This window comes from Mercenaria mercenaria, chromosome 5 (genome assembly GCF_021730395.1).
Source record: "Mercenaria mercenaria strain notata chromosome 5, MADL_Memer_1, whole genome shotgun sequence".
Lineage (NCBI taxonomy): Eukaryota > Metazoa > Mollusca > Bivalvia > Venerida > Veneridae > Mercenaria > Mercenaria mercenaria.
In genome coordinates this window covers 62329339-62350987 of record NC_069365.1, presented here as the reverse complement: position 1 = coordinate 62350987, position 21649 = coordinate 62329339, and the positions used below count along the sequence as shown (strand labels likewise).

The window sequence follows — 21649 nt, the reverse complement described above, 5'->3', positions numbered from 1 at the left end:
TCGTAGTGATACATGGAATAGTTGTTCTTGCATACCAGACAGGGATTTCTGGTGTTTTCACCGGTGCTGGAAAACTCCGTATTACGAACTACAAATAGTAGCAGATTTATATAGTAATTTATAGTTTATTTCATACAACAGAATAAAAATCCAATACCTTGAAAGTCTCTGATTGTTCCTTATAGTATATTTCTCGATTTTTTTTAAAAAAAACGTAAGTTTAGTTAAAAAAAGATAACGTTACGTTGCAAGCGATAAAACAAAACCGGAAGTTAACATTGTTATTTGTCTTTGAAACGTCATGACGTCTTTCCTGTTTACGGACGTTGATTTTCCGCGCTTTGTTTAAATATGCTGCTGAAGGAAAATAGTTCTGAGAAGAAAGTCGTTCGTTTGATTTTATCTTTACTATTATTTCTTGAATTTGGTATGCAAGAAAAAGATTCTATCACTGGCTGTAAGTGCAGGTGGGAATATCCGGCTCTCGGGTAACTGTTTACATGGTAACTCGGCTGAGCTTCGTTACCGCCGTAAACAGTTACCCTCGAGGCCGGATATTCCCATCTGCACCTACAACCAGTCAAAGAATCTTATAATTTTACATGGAACATAGAACAATAGTACCGCACGCCGACGTCAACGTTACCGTCACCTAAACGTCAAATTGCAGAGTGCGGTTGACATTCTCGACATAGTCACCGTCTGTCGCACCCAACGAGCTGACACCTTTGACATTTTCAGCTCTTCAGTAAGAATGCAATATACTGTAGAAGGAGACAGAGACAGCTCCTCTGCCACATTTCGCACCGTAAGCCTCCTATCAGTGTTTATCAATTGTTTCACTAGTTCCGCGTTACCCGCAGTTATAGAAGATGTCGGACGACCTGGTCTTTTATCATCAAACTGAAGTTCTTCCTCTCTAAATCTCTCGTGCTACTTGTATACAAATGTCTTTCCATACGATGGTAATGTATCAGAGTTATTAATTTGTTTAAGTGTTTCCGCTGGACATAGTTTGAGTCCCACACAAAATTTCACTACGGAACGTAACTCAATTTCATTCGTTGACGTCAAGTGATTTTGTGAAGTCATGGCGATAAAACGCTGCTTGGAAGTCACCGTTCAACGCAACGTCTTTAATTCTTGCATACCAGACAGGGATTTCCGGTATTTTTACCGGTGTTGGAAAAATCCATCTTACACCCCAGGGTGTAAGATGACTCTCGTGCTTTAAATGACGTATTAAGAACTACATATACGTAGAAGATTTATACAGTTATCTATATTTTATTTCAAAAAAGGAATAAAAATCCAATACCTTGACAGTTCCACTTTTTCCTGATACTATATTTCTCGATTCAAAACACGTTATTTTATAAAAAATTCATAACGTTACGCTGCAACTGATAAAACAAAACCGGAACTAAACATTGTTATTTGCCTTTGAAACGTCATGACGTCTTTCCTGTTTACTGACGTTGCTTTCCCGCGCTTTGTTTTAATACGCTGCTATAAGAAATAGTTCTAAAAAGAAAGCCGTACGATTGGTTTTATTTTTATTATTATTTTGATATCGGTATGCAAGAAAAAGATTCTGTCACTGGTTATAGGTGCAGATGGGAATATCCGGCTCTCGGGTAACTGTTTAGGCGGTAACTCGGCTGGAGCCTCGTTGCCGCCTAAACAGTTACCCTCGAGACCGGAAATTCCCATCTGCACCTAAAACCAGTGAAAGAATCTTATAATTTGCAGGAATAGACGTCGAGACGTAACGCTAACGTCAGTTGCTTTAGCGCCAAAACTGCATAAAGTTTGACTACTCTACGGCACTTTGGGTAAGTTTAAAATGCATGAAATAATGACGTTTTTCAAGTCGCTGAATATTGGTTGCTATAGATACCTCTAATTCTTCGATGATTAAAAAAAATAGAGCTGTCACAGACAGGAGTGGCGAATTAACGATTTATATCCCCACAATACGGCCTTGTCACAGAAGTAAGCCAATGTCAAAGTCGAACCTCAAAATCAATTGTGGTCATCTGCTGGTCATGATCAACCTCACTATTAAGTTTCGTGATCCTAGGCCCAAGCGTTCTCAAGTTATCGTCCGAAAACGGTTTAACTGTTCCGGGTCAATGTGACCTTGACCTTTGATCTACTGTCCTCAAAATCAATAGAGATCATCTGCTAGTCATGACCAACCTCCACATCAATTTTCGTGATCCTAGGCCTAAGGGTTCTCAAGTTATCATCCGGACACCGTTTAACTGTTCCGGGTCATTGTGACCTTTGACCTACAGACCTCAAAATCAATAAGGGTCATCTGCTGGTCATGAAAAACCTTTCTATTAATTTTCATGATCCCAGACCCAAGCGTCCTCAAGTTATCGTCCGGAAACGGTTTAACTGTTCCGGGTCACTGTGACCTTGACCTTTGATCTACTGACCTCAAAATCAATAGAGGTCATTTGCTAGTCATGACCAACCTCCATATCAATGTTCGTAATCCTAGGCCTAAGGGTTCTCAAGTTATTATCCGGAAACCGTTTAACTGTTCCGGGTCATTGTGACCTTGACCCTTGACCTACTGACCTAAAAGTCGAACTTGACCTGTATCTTATGATGTTACACATGTGTACCAAATCTATGATCCTGTGTCCAAGCATTCTCAAGTTATCATCCAGAAACCGTTTCACTGTTCCGGGTCATTGTGTGTGAACTTGACCTTTGACCTCAAAGTCGAGCCTGACCTGTATTTTATGATGTTACACCAAAATTATCTAAATCTGTCGCGGCAAGCCTTTCATGAGTTATTGTCCGAAAACCATGAAAACCAACGCACCGACCGTCCGACAAGCCCACTCCTATATACCCCTCCCCCGCCCTCAAACTTCGTTTTGTGGGGGTATAATTAAATCCGATTTTAAAATAAAATAGGATATATGTCAAGTTACTTGTACACGTATTTTCATGTAATCTGATTGAAAATATAAAATTTTGAGAAAGAGAATTCCTCGAATTTATGAAACCGTCCTCGTATAATACTGACATGCAGAAAAACGTTACCAAGTACAGAAATTACATGCAGACGAACGTTACTAAGTACAACACAAACATGCAGAAAAACATTACCACATATACACCTATATACCTATGTAGACATTAACATATAGAAAAATGTTACCAGGTACAACATGAACAAGCACAAATCGTTATCAAGTCTAACATTAACAAGCAGAAAAACGTTTCCAAGTATCATATTAACATGCAGATAAACATTACCAAGTGTTGAAATGTATAATAACATATGCTGGAACTGCAGGACGTGCAAGGTATAACATTCCTTTAAAAACGTTATAATTGTATTGCATGCAACAATATAGAAACACCGATATGTTACAAAGAGTGGGTTTTCAACCCAAATTTGTTTTACTGAAAGAAATTTTGGTTAAGTGTCCAAATTTCATTATTAGTATTTTAGTTGAAACATGTGCTTGTCGTTCGTATCTGTGGCTCAGTGGTTACCACATGATTCAAATGCTGGAAATCGCTGGTTCGAGCCCATTAGGAAGAACATTTTTATTTTTCATTTTTGATTGTTTATATGATTTATATGATTCCGATGACAGCAGTTTCCGACACCGCGAGTGAAACTGAATGATGAATTTAGCTAGTTGTAATTTAAATGTATGAAATTTGTAATGTAGTGAAATGAACTGTCAATAAAAATAACATAAACATGTATTAAAATATGAGAAATTAAAGAAAAACGAGATAAAAATATAAAAAGTACTTGTGAAAATACAATGAAGGACACATTGCATAAAAATGTACATGTACAAAGTGTTTCTTGAAATTTGTCAAAAAAAAGAAGAAGAAAAAACACATACTCTGAACTGTTTCGATCTTCTTAAGACCTCCAGGTTTCAAGCTGTTGACGATGACCATTGAGCTATCGTAACTTGCGTACACCCATATGCACGCATTAATGCGTACATTATGCACGCATTAAATATAAACCATTTTACTGGAATACGTACTATACGGAATGTACCGAAAATCAACCGAAGATTAAAATATTCTGTGCACCGCCCATGTAATTAATATGCATTTGACAGTTCAATAAAAAAGTACAATAGCTCAATGAGACTTTTACTTGTAACGACAAACGTTTATTTGTGATGTACGTAATTATTTAGTATATTGTACTTCAATTAAAATGAAATATTCTAATTTTCAGATATTTTTACCATACTTATAATGCCTGACGAGAAAGTATCCAGGTTTTTAAAACTTATTTCCTCAACGTGTATGTTCCTACCAACACAATTTGATTACTATTTCATGTTATATATATATGGTGACTGATTTGTGCCATTTCGTTATTTCGTTTTGTCGCAGCGACAGAATGACAAACGTCGTTATGGTGCCCCGCCGAAGGTCGCACCGCCAAACGTCGCCAAGCCGAACGTCGTTATGGTGCCCCGCCGTACGTCGCCCCGCTGAATGTCGCCCCGATAAATTTCACCCCGCCGAATGTCGCTCCAAAAAAAATCGTCCCGCCGAAAGTCGCCACGACAAACATCGCCTCGCCAGACGTCGTCTTTTCGCCTTCCGGAATGACATGATACTAGTAATATGAATCAAGTAGTTTAAGACAAAAGACAATTAAAGTTTAATAGTTTGTTTGTCCCAGATGAAGCTAACCAGAATAAATTGCTCATTCATACCCGAATCCTCCATCCCCTCTCCCCCCCCCCCACCCCCACCCCCATAATTCCACTTTCAGTCCAGCAGTGCAATCATCAGTAACTAGATGTGTAACTTTAAAATTGCAAGAGTGTTTTCAGTAAAGAAAGAAAGAAAGAAAGAGAGAGAGGCAATATGTGTGCGTCCGTGCGTCCGATCGCCCACCAGACCGTACGTCTAATTCTTGTCCAAACTATAACTTTGTCATGCATTGGGTCAGTGAGATAGATTGCCGCAAGCAAACACCAGATCCCTATTTGAAAGGTCAATGTCATTCTTTGGTGAGGGGGTTGGGCGAGGCTCATGACAGATCTTTTTGAGCAGTTACTTTTGAAGAATACACTAGAAGAGAAATCTTGTTTATTTCCTACTGTGGCTGATCTTTGCCATTATCAGATAAGAAGATTGCGGTGTGTGTGTTTGGGGGGGGGGGGGGGGGGGGGGGGGGGGTGAAGAAGCTAAAGTGAGCAATTTCCTCTGATCACTTCAATAGGGACTAACAATTAAATATCAAAACTATTAAAATCTTACTACGTTTTATCACAAAGATGAATACTGTCATGTCATTTCGGAATGCGAAAAGACGACGTTTGGCGGGGCGACGTTCGGCGGGCGCCATAAGGACGTTCGGCGGGCGACGTTCGACGGGATGACGTTCGGCGGGGCGACGTTCCGCGGGGCGCCATAACGACGTTTGCCGTTCTGTCGCTACGACGGAACAAAATAACGAAATGGCACAAATCAGCCACCATATATTTATCAATAGAATAGGGACTAATTTTGACTAACATTTTGTATTTATATTTCACACAGGTTTTATAGCTATTTGAAATGTTTATGCAATATTATTCGCATGCATTTGTTAAACGTCTCTATACTAATATGTGCTGTACACAAGTGCACGACTTAAGTTGTTGACAAAGAATTTTAGCACTTACCCTAATACACTTTTGATCAGATTTCAATAAATCCGAGAAAAACTTGTTCGTATAAATAAAATGATATTCCGGTCATAACACAAACGCAAGTAGATCTAGCAGAACATTTAATTTGAAGAAATTCAGTTTAAGTACATGAAAATGTCCCCCAAACCGCGATTAATTCCAGATAAACTTTCAATATATATTCAGCGATTCATAAAATATTTCTTTACCAGAATGTTAGAATATAACGCATTTTATCTAACAAATTTAACGGAAAATTTCCTACAGATGAAACATATGTTGATCATGCTGGAAAGATCAACAAATAACAACCGGCCCCGAACCCCACCTAAAATTTCACGTTAAGATATACAGCGATATTAAACATAAGGTAGAGAAAAGGAGGGAAACAACAAAAGATCTGTCACCAAAAAATGCGAATCAAACTTTATAAAGTGGGCTGATTTAACGCCACGATAATTTTTATGACATTTTCAAATCATATTTGAATATTCAATTCAAAATTATTTTACATAAAACCAATTCCTAGACTTTAAGAAAATCATAAATACAGCTGATTTGAAATGATGAATTATTTTATGCACTTTTTATTGGACTTATAATAAAACTTGCCACATTTTGTTTCTACAGTGTAAGAAAGTTATTCATCTATATTCTTAAAACTATGCTGAAAAGAAATCGACTGAATAAGTTTGCAGATGAAGTTGTGAAAACACATTTATTCAGGAAGGGCCTAAATAGTCAACCTGAAAACTTGTAGTATAGTTGTATATTACCTGTATTATAAAAAATGATTTTCATAAAGTTTTTGTGGGTGAAAAAAGTAGGTCACTAGGTCGTGAGGGGGTCTTTAAATATTTCTTCGACAAACATAAATTATAGAAGTGTTAAAAGCATTGTGCAAATTTTAGGTTACATTGTCTCAAGGTCTTTTTCAACAAAATGCCGCAAATGTACTTTATTCTGTGAAAATATTGTTGAGCACACAATATGTAACTGCCTAAGAAATCACGATTTGTACAAGCAATTATTGTTGATTTGGTTTGAACTTTAAGACAGACAATGTACAAAACATTTGTGAATTTAAGCCATATGAACAGTGTGTTGATTTGATAACTTGATTCACATTTGCAATTTACAAATTTCACGATGCTGAAGGTACTTTGTTAAATGTTTACTGAGGCCTCATCAATTAATTTGTTGTTCATCGGATTTGCCGCACGTATTTTTTTGAAATGTAAAACAACCAAAAAATGTTTGAGGTAGCAGGGTACATTTAAGATTCGAAAATTTTGGGCACGGCCAGGCTTACATGTAGCGAGTCGCAATATTGCACTTCCCGAATGAGCACAATCAGGGTGGCCATTTTATAAACTGCGTGCATGTTTTGTGCTTTTAATTAATGGCAAGATCAGGACTCTCATACAAGAATACAGAAAGTTACCAAAACGAAAGTTTTACACATTCCATTAAAAATAGCATACCAAAATTATCAATTTTGCACTTTTTGAACAGCCTGCAATGATCCCGCTGCAGGAACAATGCCCAATTTTATTGCATTTATCAATTTAATAGTCCCTACTGAACTACAGGATATAAACGGAATGGGGGCCCATCCAGCTCGTTTTTTTTTCACAAAATAGCGGAAAAGTTCCTGAGTATCAATCAACAAGCACGGAACCCTTCCGTGATTTGAATTTCCCGCGCCAAGGTGACTCACCGATTCATACAAAGCTAGCAGCAGTTAGTTTTACAACTTACATCAGAATTTTACATGTATCGGCTGTTTAGAGTTTCTAAAGAATTAACAATCATTATCTCTCACCTTAATTTACAGACATCCAAAATCACGAAGTTCTAATTATAACAAATATTGACGGGGGCCAAAATTCGACGTGTACCCTGCTACCTTGATAGCTGTCTGTTTTGGTACTCGAAATTATCTCACTAATGAGCAACGTATTTTCGAGGGTGTGTGTGCGCTTATGTAAGATGTTAATCGCGCGATCGAGCACTTTTGAATGTATCGTTTTTGACACAAGTTACAACTGAGTCCGGTAATGATTTCCAGTCTCGGATGGTTTGGGGCACAAACGAGTTTTTGTATATGTCTGTATTACTTGTCACTTGTTTAACTGATTTAGAGTTGGATCTTACGGTTGTTGCCGTGGGTTGTATTCCAGAAGGTCATTAAGTTAAGAAATCGAGAAATTGCCATTCAAGCAAGCCCAAAAATACTTTTTCTAAGTCAAGGGTCTTGGTAATATCATTTGTGGAGAAAATTACTAATTTAAAATTATCAAGATTTATGAAAATCCTAATAAAGCTGGACCTGACCATTGAATATTAGTGGACAAAAACACGAGTTGCCAAATGTTGAACGATATAAATTACCGGTTCGTTGAGTTGGATTTTGTTTGATGTATTATTATTATTATCATTTATTATCCTCCAATAATGAAGATTACATACACAAAACATAGCACATACATATATACAGAAACATATATAAATAGAAATACACAAATATTTACACATTTCTAAAAGCTATTACAGACATTATATATCTCAATGATCTTTTGTTTCTTTCGTTCATACATATATCACTGAATGCCTAGAAAAAGTACGGTTTTACAATATTTTACCTTGATATTACTTGGTGTATACATACATTGAGAGCAACATTATCTATAATTAGTCATATATAAACCATTCAACAATATACATTAATACCCATTATGTTGTATGTATGGACTCTAGGCAATATCATCTACACCCCTTACCGAAACGAAATATGAGAGGTTTAGACTTCTTGCCATTATTTAAAGACTGGTTCTCACCTTATATCATTCACATGAGGGCATTATTTTATCAGCAGGACATGAATATAAGAAGCGACAGACTCGCCCACACTCTGAGAGACATGTTGCTTTAACCATGACGAGAATTGGCCTAGATTTAAATGATATATTAGTAAGAGCAGCCTGTCGCTTCTGACTATTGACAATAAATAACAAATACTGATTGAATGGGATAAGGCCGTGACTTTTATTTTTATAATATTATTACAGAAATTAATGAAATATCATGGCATATTGTACGAGATGGAAGTATCATAAAAATTGAAAAAGCATGAAATGATAGATTTCTAGCCAAAATGCATAGAAACAAAATAGGCAACGCTATGATGCTGAAGCTCTATTTATGATAAGCACACATATACTAGACAATGGAGGGGAAAGAATGCGGATTGTGCTAGCAAATGCAGCTACCGAAAATCCGAGGCCAAGATGTTCAACGAATTCTCAACATCATGATAATGTATTAAAACAATAACAATATGAATCCATCGCAAGTGCAAGAGAATACATTATTATAAAACTATTTTACATTGTACGCAACAGACACGGATGCAAAGGTGAGGATCGGGCAACTTGTGCCGCGCAATAGTTAACCCTCCAAGCAATCAACTGCACTAAGCGGCACTCAAGAACATAAACAGGGGGGTGATGTCTGTTTCAACATACCCAAGCGTTAGAGGTCTGTAGCAAAGTGATCCACAAATATATAAATATACAATATGTACTGACTTACAAGTACACATTTATAAACAACTTTCGACGGATCTAAGATCAATTGGCCGAAGAGTTGTAATCCCTGTTTAATATAAGATACAGTCAATTCGAGGAATTTGGTTGAACGGCCGACCATGTAGGTCAAGGCCCCCTCTAACGGTTAAGAAGCGCACGCCCTTAACACCAGTAATAAGAGAAGGCCAGTCGAACGCCAAACTTAAGCAGTTACTGTATAAATTTGAATAAAATTGCCAAAAAGATATTACTACTCCTGCACCTGTTTGTCGGACCATATTTTTGCTATGTTTATGCAGCAATATATCGGCCATGATAAGAACAAACGTCACGACTAACAATTAAAACTTAAGTCTTTAAAATGATATTTTATGGCTCTTAAGAAGATGATACTTTGCAGCAAAATAAACAAGACCGCTGCTGCCCGCGTGTTTACTTGATACTACAAAATTATCATACTTTACAAAATATAATATTTTCTTAACTGAATAAAATTGAACAGTTTCTTTTGTTACACAACCTTAAAAATTTCACAGTCTATTCCATTTAAATGACAGGGCTTTTTAAACGGGAAGTCGGGAAACTGCGAGCCGGCTGCCTAACCCCTAACTCCTATTTGTATATCTTTTTATTTTTTTTTCACCCTCATCTTTTAGTGTTTTTCTTTTTTGGACGGGGAGGGGGGAGGTAGTGATATCCAATGCTGCAAACAGAAAGGTGTCTCCACCCCCCGACTTCCTTGACCAATTACATTCGTTTTTCTGGTATTAAATGAAAAAATTGAACATTATACAGGTCGTAACATTTAGACAAATCAAATATTCAAATAAATACTAAATTAAAATGAAAATAAAAATACACAATGAGCTGCGTTCAATAAACGCTTGATGCCCCCGGTGACATCTCTGCCGATACAAAGCAACCCAAGCCCAAAACAAGGTCAAGCTCAAGGTCAAGGTCAAACCGAGGTCAGGCGACGTCTGAAGACGAGGAACGGCCACAGGCCACATCTACATTAGTATCAAGTCATTCTAGTTTGAGGTATCGATGCTAAACGAAACGGTCCCACCTGGTTAACCTCATACGGACGGACAGACGGACGAACGAACGGACGGACGGACAGGACAATCACTATATGCCTTCCGCATCAGTAGATGCTGGGGGCATAAAAACGATGAATTACGTAAATGAAACACTTTCATATCCATAAGCAAATTCTAAAACAATCCGTAATGAAGCCTTCATATACTTGGCGGCGGACTATTTACTTCTTGGAAGAATGATTGTCTCTATCCATAAAAGGCACTATACACTGGCGTGGTAGTATGTAGCATGACCTGGTGTATTGGCGCTGAAAATACATAAAACAGCAGCAGAATTTTTCTTCAAAATTGTTAGTGAGGGGTGGTATTTGTACGACTTTGACTGTTGCTATATTGGGGAATAACCGTTGAATATAATGATAAATTACACACGTGACTGCTGTGCGTGAAATTGATAACGCTGTTTATGTTGACTAGTAGAGTAATAGCAGAAATTAGCTCTGTGTACCTACTGAAATACATAGATTTATTCTCAAATTAATTCTTTATTTATCCAGAAAGATATTAAGCGACAGACTAGCCACTGAGAGAATGTTTACTGCAAATTGCCTAGTTAACATATAGTAGGCACTTCGCTCGACTATTGCATAATAACAATACGATGAATGGATAAGCGGACTTTTATATATTTATTACAGAATATGAAATCTGGCATATTGTACGAATGAAGTTCATAAATGATAAGCATGAAATGATAGATTTCTAGCCAAAATGCATAGAAAAAAATAGGCAACGCTATGATGCTGAAGCTCTATTTATGATAAGCACACATATACTAGACAATGGAGGGGAAAGAATGCGAATTGTGCTAGCAAATGCAGCTACCGAAAATCCGAGGCCAATCTGTTCAACGAATTCTCAACATCATGACAATGGATTTTGCTCTGATTGCCTAAAGTATGCTGATAGACGTGTATACAATATGCCATACCGAAAAGTACAAAGTGTGTTGAGGGCCACCAAATATTTTATGAAATAAAATTTGCCCATTAAGAGGAACATTGAATAATGTATTTAATTACTGAACAGCCACGTGCAAACATGCATTTCTTTAATAATATCAAATCTTCTGGATTATTTACTTTCAAAGATGGCATTATAAGCTATAATCAACTCTATTTGATAATATTTCTCTTGATTTTACCTAATCAACACTATATAGCAGTTACTTTTTCCTCGCAAATTTGTCGGATCTAATCCGAAATATATCAGGCGGTAATCTTTATAAGACACGTACTTTTTAATTCAGCCATTATCCAAGTATGTAATTACGTATATTTGAATAGATCAATACTTTTACTTAATAGTTGTTTTTGCTTACCCTACTAGCAAAGTTTCCATTTGTTTTCACCAGTCCAAGGTGAAAGAACTCTACCGAGGTCATGCCACCCTGCCACTCCCAGTGTATGTTTAGATTTAGCAAAGTCTCTAATTCAATCCGCCAAATGGTTCGACAAGTGCTCTCATGCTGCCCTTCTATTCTTAGTGTACTGTTTGAATCGACAGTTCTTCTTTCTTGGCTCTGGTATGATAACATATATCGACAGCACAACGCCAATGACAAGAGGATGTAGAAGCTGCATGCACAAGGAACTAAATAAAAGTAAACATAATATCAAAATTATTTTTTCTATTTTAATGGGTTTAATGTCGCCAATTAAAATCTTTAAATAACAGAAATACTATACAGGTTTTTTTGGGTTTTTTTTTAATTATTGATGAATGATTCATTATAACGATAATGACACAAAGCGTACAACCCTAGATTTGGCACTGTGAAAGAAAATAATTAGTTAGATAGCGGCAGTAAGATATCATACTGTCGCAATATTCAAGAATCATTGTTATTGCAATTTCTTACGACTAAGTCATTGGCAGTATAATACGAAATATTTTCATACGTAATACATACATGCACAAAAAGCATCTAGCACCGAATAAGCAAAGTCGCATTTCAAAAGCAAAATTTGTATGACATTTGCCGTTCAAATCAATTTGATCAACATAGACAACCTGTTTTACAAAAGCCGCAGGAAAACAGTTTAATAACAAGCATTAACATAGATATTACGGACACAAACCTATGTATAGTCTGTATCCCATACGGTAGAACAAAACGGACTAATAACAACGTTTCAATAACATCGAAATTTATCCTCTGCTTCTACAACACCCACATCAAAACAGTTTTTGATAACACGCGTTTAAATAGATAATTTGGTCACTAACCGATTTAGATGGCAGAGCAAAACAGACCAAAGACGACGGTTTAATAACATATAGCTTTTACCTGACTACTTACCTTCAGGTATTGCTACCAAGAACATATTTTAACAACTTTACCAAATAACAACATAAATCTCTATTGTCCACCTGTATGTTTTCTTTACCAATCACCCAAAATAAATTTCCTTTCAATACCTGCTTAGAAATAAAACAAAGCAAAAGATTGTACTGATGTATATACTTAATGCATGATTAATTTTTTAAACTATTTCTAGTTTCGGAAGGTCAATATAGTACTGCTGTAATTATCGCCTAATGTAAAGTAAAATGCATAGACTAATAATCATCATCATAAACACCACCACCATCATCATCATCATCACCATCATCATATTTTACTTTTGTGTTTAAAGGTATGATTAATAGCACAACGTCGCCATCAACATCCTCATCAAGAGGATACCATCAAAATTATATAAATAGAACGAAAAATAAATAACCACGATATTATATTTCTTAAACTAGAGATGCTTTTGAGAAAATCGCATGTCTCCCACAACTGTCTTATCAGATTTTCAGTGCTTTGATTATAACTGACTGCCTTATCAGACTTTCAGTGCTTTGATTATAAAAAACAAGTTTCAAGGGCCAAAATTCCAAAGTGCATGGGCCGATTTGGCAGATTATCGAACTTTGCCGAGGTCTTATGGTCGAACACATTTTGTTTAAGTTTGGTGAAGATTGTTACGCTTTCAAAGAATTCAACTGCTATTGGCAACAACCAACTGACCAAAGAAAGATGCGTTCATTCATTCCCAATATAAATATATAGATATTTAGAATAATATTGTATTCAAGAGCTTTAGTGGCCAATTATTGTAACTTTTCATTCATCTTTAATTTAATGAAATACGTTATAAATAAAAGAATACAATTTGTTCAAAGACTTATCTGCATTTTTCTTGCATCCTCCTCTTTGTGGCAACTTTACTGGAAAACGCCAGCTCTTCAAACATGTGATGAAGGTATTTTTGTACACGAACTATCGACTTGTCTGCTTAATTATTTGTGAAGGAATAAACCGGTTTGAAATATAAAATGATAAAATCGACCACACCCGTGACCTGCTCGTACGTGAAATTGATTAATCGAGGCATGTTATATTGTATGGACTAGACTAGAGTAATAGAAGCAGAAATTATAGCTCTTGTGTACCTACTGAAAAATAACATAGATTTATTTCTCAAGAGAATATAAATTCCTTTATTAACCTGTGTCATTTATAAGCTACAATCACACAATTGTAAAATTGCAAGCAGCATCATGAAAACCCTTACCGAAATGAAACATAAGAGTTTTAGAAACTAGTGCAATTTTACCACATCCTACCTATTACATAACACAGTTTATCATGTATATTAAAATACCTTTAAAATATTGTGCAACAACATTAAAATATTCCTCAAATAATTTATATTTTGAACATGCTCATTTGTTGCCAATACAGAGGTTATAGGTCGAACAACAAGATTTTGACTTGCTCTTTGGGGCTTGATACAATCAAATGAGTTTAAAAGTCTTGTCCATTCGTAAGAAAAATATACCGCCACAGCTTAAGCCTATCGCCATTATTTCCTGTACAAAAACATATCTTGTGTGTTAGCAAATCAGTGACTAGTATGTTACACTTCTGACACACTTGTAGATATTCGCGAGAATAAAACAGTTCCATAGCATTTACAACAGAAGTACAATATGGTGCTAACACCGGATTGACCTTACTTAATTTCCATTACTCACAGCTTCCTTCAATGTTCACTGTTAACTCCATCCGAACGTCAGGGTATTTTGCAGTCAAGTATAAAACCATATTCCATTTTTTTGACCAGTTACTGCCGCACGAAGATATATTTCTTCACTGATAATTACTTGGGAACATACCCGATAAACTATACTCTGTCAAAATAATCCAAAAGATTATACTTCTGCAATATCTTATATATATCTGGTACAAATCCATGCATTTGCATATCACAATTTAAACAAGAGCTGTCTCCATAGGATGACATATGCCCCCGATGGCACTTTGAATGAGTAGTTATGGCCGATGTTAGAGTTTAGGACCTTTGACCTACGGAGCTAGGTCTTGCGCGCGACACGTCGTCTTACTGAGTCACATATTCATGCGTAGTTATTTTAAAATCCATGCATGAATGACAAAGATATGGACCGGACACGCCCATCAATGCACTATCATGAAAAATGACCTTTAACGTCTAAGTGTGACCTTGACCTTTGAGCTACGGACCTGGGTCTTGCGCGCGACACGTCGTCTTACTGTGGTACACATTCATGCCAAGTTATTTGAAAATCCATCCATCGATGACAAAGATATGGACCGGACACGCCCATCAATGCACTATCCTTTAATGTCTAAGTGTGACCTTGACCTTTGAACTACGGACCTGGGTCTTGCGCGCGACACGTCGTCTTACTGTGGTACACATTCATGCCAAGTTATTTGAAAATCCATCCATCGATGACAAAGATATGGACCGGACACGCCCATCAATGCACTATCCTTTAATGTCTAAGTGTGACCTTGACCTTTGAGCTACGGACCTGGGTCTTGCGCGCGACACGTCGTCTTACTGTGGTACACATTCATGCCAAGTTATTTGAAAATCCATCCATCGATGACAAAGATATGGACCGGACACGAATATTGCGGACAGACTGACAGACCGACAGACGGACAGACGGTTCAAAAACTATATGCCTCCCTTCGGGGGCATAAAAACTGAATAGTCTCTTGTTAAATAAGTCTTTGCATTGTATTGTGTAGGAAGCCGATATAACTGTCCTAAAAATTGCAGCTTTCTGTAATCAATTCCGCAATCAATAGGATGGGAACCTATGGCCCTTAAAGCAAAATCAGTGTTTATGTTTGCGGAAAGATGTTGAACATATTTGATACAAAATCTGTGTGATAGTTCAAGCTGCAGCAGATCAGACGGAGCATAATTGTTCCAAAGTTCACATCCATACATCCCTTTCGGTATGACAATTGATCTATAGATGGAATACAACGTTGATGGATTTAACTCATCAGCATTTAAACCACAGTTAGATATACTGAGTAGGGTACCATGTAGTTTAACACCCGCATTATATATGTTACTTTTACTGGATAGTAAACTGTCTGTGTTAATACCAAGATGAACATAGGACTCAGTTTCCAGTATATGTTTGTTACCCAAAAAACCAACGCCTTGGTATATCGCTTTTACATTTGCTTTCATTAAAAACAATTATACCACATTTATCTGGATTATACTCGTACCGCCACCTACGTGAATAATTGTGGCAGATTTGCAGCATTCCATTGAGTCCAGCTTGTGAATACGACATGAGTAACATATCATCCGCAACTGTCGGTGAAGAAATATTCATATTGTATATGGAGAATCCTAAATTACTGTTCTCTAATTCTTGTATAAGCCCATTTATAAATAAAAGATATAGCAAAGGCGAACTCTTCCCGCCTTGACGCGTACCCTGTCCAACACAGAACCACTAGGACCTTAATTCGTGACTTCTGACACAGCTGGTCATGTTCGTGTACAAGCTGACAAATGAAAGAAAGGCCGTCGGGTCAATGTTTGCTTCAACCAGTTTAAAAAGAATCGCATCATGCCAGACTCTATCGAAGGCCTGCTTGGCGTCCAAGAGCCAGACTCTATCGAAGGCCTGCTTGGCGTCCAAGAAGCAAACGTACAATTTAATGTGATTCTCTTTGCTGTATAAGATACTTTCCCTTAATATAAATGAAGTCATTAAACATCCTAATTTTTCTTGAAAACCGCCTTGATTTTTACTTAATTTGTTAATAATGTCATCTTTAAAACAAGTTCGTATAATTTTAACACCATATGGTCAAAGTTACAGACTGCACAACTACAATAACGTCTGTTCAATTATTGGAGTGCCTAATAGTTTGGAACAGTATACTTGATAGGTCAAAACTGGAAATATGAAGAAAACATAAAGAAATGTATTATTTATTACCTTTTAATTTGACTTCAGTTTGGTTTCAGAAAACCAAAGAACCAGAAATAAAATATCTTGAGAATGGCAATAGTCACATGAAGACCCCTCCTATGTTTAAGGGTCCACCATTGTATTCTACATTAATTTTAGTCACACCAAACCTGATGTATTATGTAACGTTACAGCATAAGGCAATATATTACATTTTCTAGCTACCAACTTTCTATTTTTTGCGGCCTTACTATGGTACTTTGCATTTTAATACATTTTAGTGATAATTTAAGGTATATGTACTTTACATATATTCTGGTCATATCAACCCCCATCTTGTATTTTTCTTTTATTCTAACTGCCTAATTCAGTGGTCTGAACTGTTTGTCTCAGGTTTTGCTGTATATATATATAAATTTCTTCGCTCTTCGCTTGGTCGTGTTTTGTTTAAAAAAATATTTTTTTCGCTCGCCTCTTCAATTAAAAAAAAAATCAGATGAACAACTTTTCAATTTGGTGTGGCCTGAGTAATAATGTATTACAAAAAATTAGTGATGAGGCGGCATATCTTCTTTTCGGGACAGGAGCACTGGCTGGCAGGTTTTGAGGGGGAGTGGGGGCACAGGGTTACCATGTGGTCAGTTTTTGTTACGACATATGATGATTGATAAGAAAAGAAACCCATTCTTTTATTTGTACTGTTGGCAATATTCTGTTTTGTCAATTTTCTTATTTGAATTTTTGGTTTAAAATATTGTCCAGCTTAGCTTACATTTTAAGAAATATTTCTTTTTTAGAATTTAATTGCAGTCAAAAAGAATACATTTTGACTTTTTGTAGGTACAGTTTTGGTTGTTTAAATGCTATTCTTGTACTAGTTATCTTTCGTTTTGGAATTAGTCAAATATAGCTATAGACGCCATCCATAAAAAAGTTTTGCCCATTTGCACTTTCCTTCATTCAAAAAAAGTTAGTGTTGTAGTGATATTTAGTTTAATTGATGACAAAGGCTAAATTGTTCTAGTTTTTTTTTTAGGTTTCGCTACAAGACGATTTTGGATTCATGTTAATTAATTAAGCTGAATTTCTGATGATCAATAAGTCAGTGTTTCGTGTTTCAGTTGAATATGCTGATCATTCTTAAAGAATATTTAAACTGAAAGTACTTTAATTGACGTAATTGTAGTTTTATTACTTTCTCTGAACATCAGAATTTCTTCAATAACTGAGGAGTTATAATTTGCTCTTAGATTGTTATAAACTTTATAGTTTCCACAAAAAGTAAACAACTGATGGGTCTTCATGAAATTATAGATCATTATAAAGGTAAAGGTATATTTTATTTACCGCCACTTTGTGAAACAATGAACATAAGCTCTGTAGAGCTTTTGAGCGACCATTGCTGGTACCTATTTAAAGCTTGGTCAAAGAAGTATAAAATACAGTTTTTTGCTTGGTCAACTGAGGCAATCTATAGAACAGAGTTTTTCCACTAGAATTTGTAGAAAACAAGAACCAACAAACGGTTTTACGATACTTTTGTACATAACTTGTGTATATCTTGAAATGAAATATCTTCAAACTATACTCCTGTCATTCACAAAACAACTTATTTGGCAGGGGGTGTAAATTCACTGAATTTGCTTGTTCTTTCTACTTAAGAAAAATAAGAACAGATGAAAGCTGAAGTTATTTTAACATTGTTCAGTACAATATGTAAATATATATCAGCTTGTCCAATATAACTTTTCAGAATAGTACTCGTCTAAATATATCAGAGTAAAGTTTAATAGCCTAACATACTTCAACATTCTGAGCTATCATTGCCCCCATACACCTTAACGTGATTCTTTCCACTACATCAGTCAGTAGCTGATTCTCAGGTCCTTTAGACCCCTGATTTTGTCCTATCGGTCACGAGATCAATTCTTCCCCATGACTGCTGTTTTGACGTTACCAGTCATAAAACAGAACATTGAGTAGTTTCTAACACTGAAATTGTAAATGTTGCGAGTTTGACTTGACATAATAAAATTTTAAGCACCCAGAACAGTTTAGTAATTTACTTACCCCAAATTTCTGTCCAGCTTCTATTTCCTCTGGCTGTTTGCGTCCTTCTGGCTTTTCCACCACTGCAAGAAAAAGAACAATAAATCCTATCAGAGTTATTCCTAACTAGTTTAGAACGCAGCATTAAAATATCTTTATAAAAACACTGACTATAAATGTCCTTTTGTACATAATGGCTATCAATAGATATAGACAGATTTTATTGATAAGAGATAATCCAAACCTTAATATTTATATAGACGAGCCCGTTTAATTAAAAGGAGGTATTGATCCGTTTACAGGTAATTTATTTCACCGTTAATCTGTTATAAATAACTGATGACTTCTATTTATGCAGGCAAAAATAAAAGTGCGCGTTCGATAAACGGCGGTTATATTACCACAAAACAATGCGGGAAGAGACAGAATTTACCACTACAGTTTCATTTTGTTTTGTCTCATTCGTAACTTTATCTGATCTAGTTTAAAAACTGAAGAATCCATCTCCATCATATTACACCAAGAAACAGAATCTCACTCAACTCACACAGCAATACTTTGCCTGATATTTTTAAATTAACATTTGTATAAGGTATTGGGTACAAGCTTACAGACAACCCTCCAACTACTTCATCTAATGGACACACAAACACATTTTTTTGATATTTACCAGTAAAATATAACGTCGACCTAATACTTTAATACTGTCTTTTTTGGCGTTCTGAGAAAATACGTATTAAGTTCCATATTTTCCGCCTCACTTTACGTGGATTAAAACAATTGCGTAATATTTGCTAAACGCAGAAAATTTTTCGAATATAGCCACTGATACAACAGATAAGGTTTTTATATTTCTGAAGGCCAGTTACAGTAAGAAACGTTGTCATTCAAAAGTTATCTTGGTATCGATGTCAAAACATTTCTGTTGGTACTTTTGTACGATATTAAGGGGTTCATTCAATGTGATTTGTAGGTACCCTTAAGGTTATAGGTAACTGGGTATCGAGCTATTTTTAAAACAAAGAAAAAAAGACATAGGTATAAAGAACACAAACAAGAAGAAGAAACAGATGCTGGACATAAATTCGGGTAAATTGAATACCAGGTGATAAATGTATTAGAGTACTTTTAATTCTATTTTACCAATTCCGAAAGCATTCAAACTAGTGACATTTAACACTCGGTCAGTATGATGATGATAACGTGAGACACTTACATTCTCCGGACAAAAGAAAGTAAACATGCACTTACATTCACCGGAAAACAAGAAGTTAACATGGGACATTTACATTCTTCAGACAACAGGAAGTTAACATAGGACACTTACATACTCCGGACAACAGGAAGTTAACATGGGACACTTACATTCTCCGGACAACAGGAAGTAAACATGGAACATTTACATTCTTCAGACAACAGGAAGTTAACATAGGACACTTACATACTCCGGACAACAGGAAGTTAACATGGGACATTTACATTCTTCAGACAACAGGAAGTTAACATAGGACATTTACATTCTTCAGATAACAGAAAGTTAACATGGGGCATTTACATTTTTCAGATAACATAAGTTAACATGGGACATTTACATCCTTCAGACAACAGGCAGTTAACATGGGACACTTACATAATCCGGACAACAGGAAGTTAACATGGGACATTTACATTCTCCGGACAACAGGAAGTTAACATAGGACATTTACATTCTTCAGACAACAGGAAGTTAACATAAGACAGTTACATACTCCGGACAACAGGAAGTTAACATGGGACATTTATATTCTTCAGACAACAGGAAGTTAACATAGGACATTTACATTCTTCAGATAACAGAAAGTTAACATGGGACATTTACCTTCTTCAGACAACAGGAAGTTAACATAGGACACTTACATACTACGGACAACAGGAGGTTAACATGGGACATTTACATTCTCAGGACAACAGAAAGTTAACTTGGGACATTTACATTCTTCAGACAACAGGAAGTTAACATAGGACACTTACATACTCCGGACAACAGGAAGTTAAAATGGGACATTTACAATCTTCAGACAACAGGAAGTTAACAAAGGACATTTACATTTTTCAGATAACAGAAAGTTAACATGGGACATTTACATTCTTCAGATAACAGAAAGTTAACATGGGACATTTACATTCTTCAGACAACAGGAAGTTAACATAGGACACTTACATACTCCGGACAACAGGAAGTTAACACGGGACATTTACATTCTCCGGACAACAGGAAGTTAACATGGGACATTTACATTCTTCAGACAACAGTAAATTAACATAGGACACTTAAATACTCCGGACAACACTAAGTTAAAATGGGACATTTACATTCTTCAGACAACAGGAAGTTAACATGTGACATTTACATTCTTCAGGTAACAGAAAGTTAACATGGGACATTTACATTCTTCAGACAACAGGAAGTTAACATAGGACACTTTCATATTCCGGACAGCAGGAAGTTAACATGGGACATTTACATTCTCCGGACAACAGAAAGTTAACATGGGACATTTACATTCTTCAGACACCAGGAAGATAACATAGGACACTTACATACTCCGGACGACAGTAAGTAAACATGGGACATTTACATTCTCCGGACAACAGAAAGTTAACATGGGACATTTACATTCTTCAAACAACAGGAAGTTAACATAGGACTCTTACATACTCCGGACAACAGGAAGTAAACATGAGACATTTACATTCTTCAGACAACAGGAAGTTAACATAGGACACTTACATACTCCGCATGACAGGAAGTAAACATGGGACATTTACATTCTCTGGACAACAGAAAGTTAACATGGGACATTTACATTCTTCAAACAACAGGAAATTAACATGGGACATTTACATTCTCCGGACAACAGGAAGTAAACATGGGACATTTACATTCTCCGGACAACAGGAAGTTAAC

General features: G+C 36.1%; 1 protein-coding gene across 3 annotated transcripts in view; it reads right to left on the bottom strand.

Annotated features, from left to right (window-relative positions):
* LOC123557400 (uncharacterized) overlaps positions 1-21649 on the bottom strand; it is a 124123-nt gene that overhangs the window by 61318 nt on the left and 41156 nt on the right. For all 3 annotated transcript variants that reach the window (XM_045348846.2, XM_045348847.2, XM_045348848.2), the window contains one exon: positions 18724-18785. In XM_045348846.2, coding sequence (XP_045204781.2) covers positions 18724-18785 — 62 coding nt within the window. The remainder of the gene's footprint in view (positions 1-18723; positions 18786-21649) is intronic.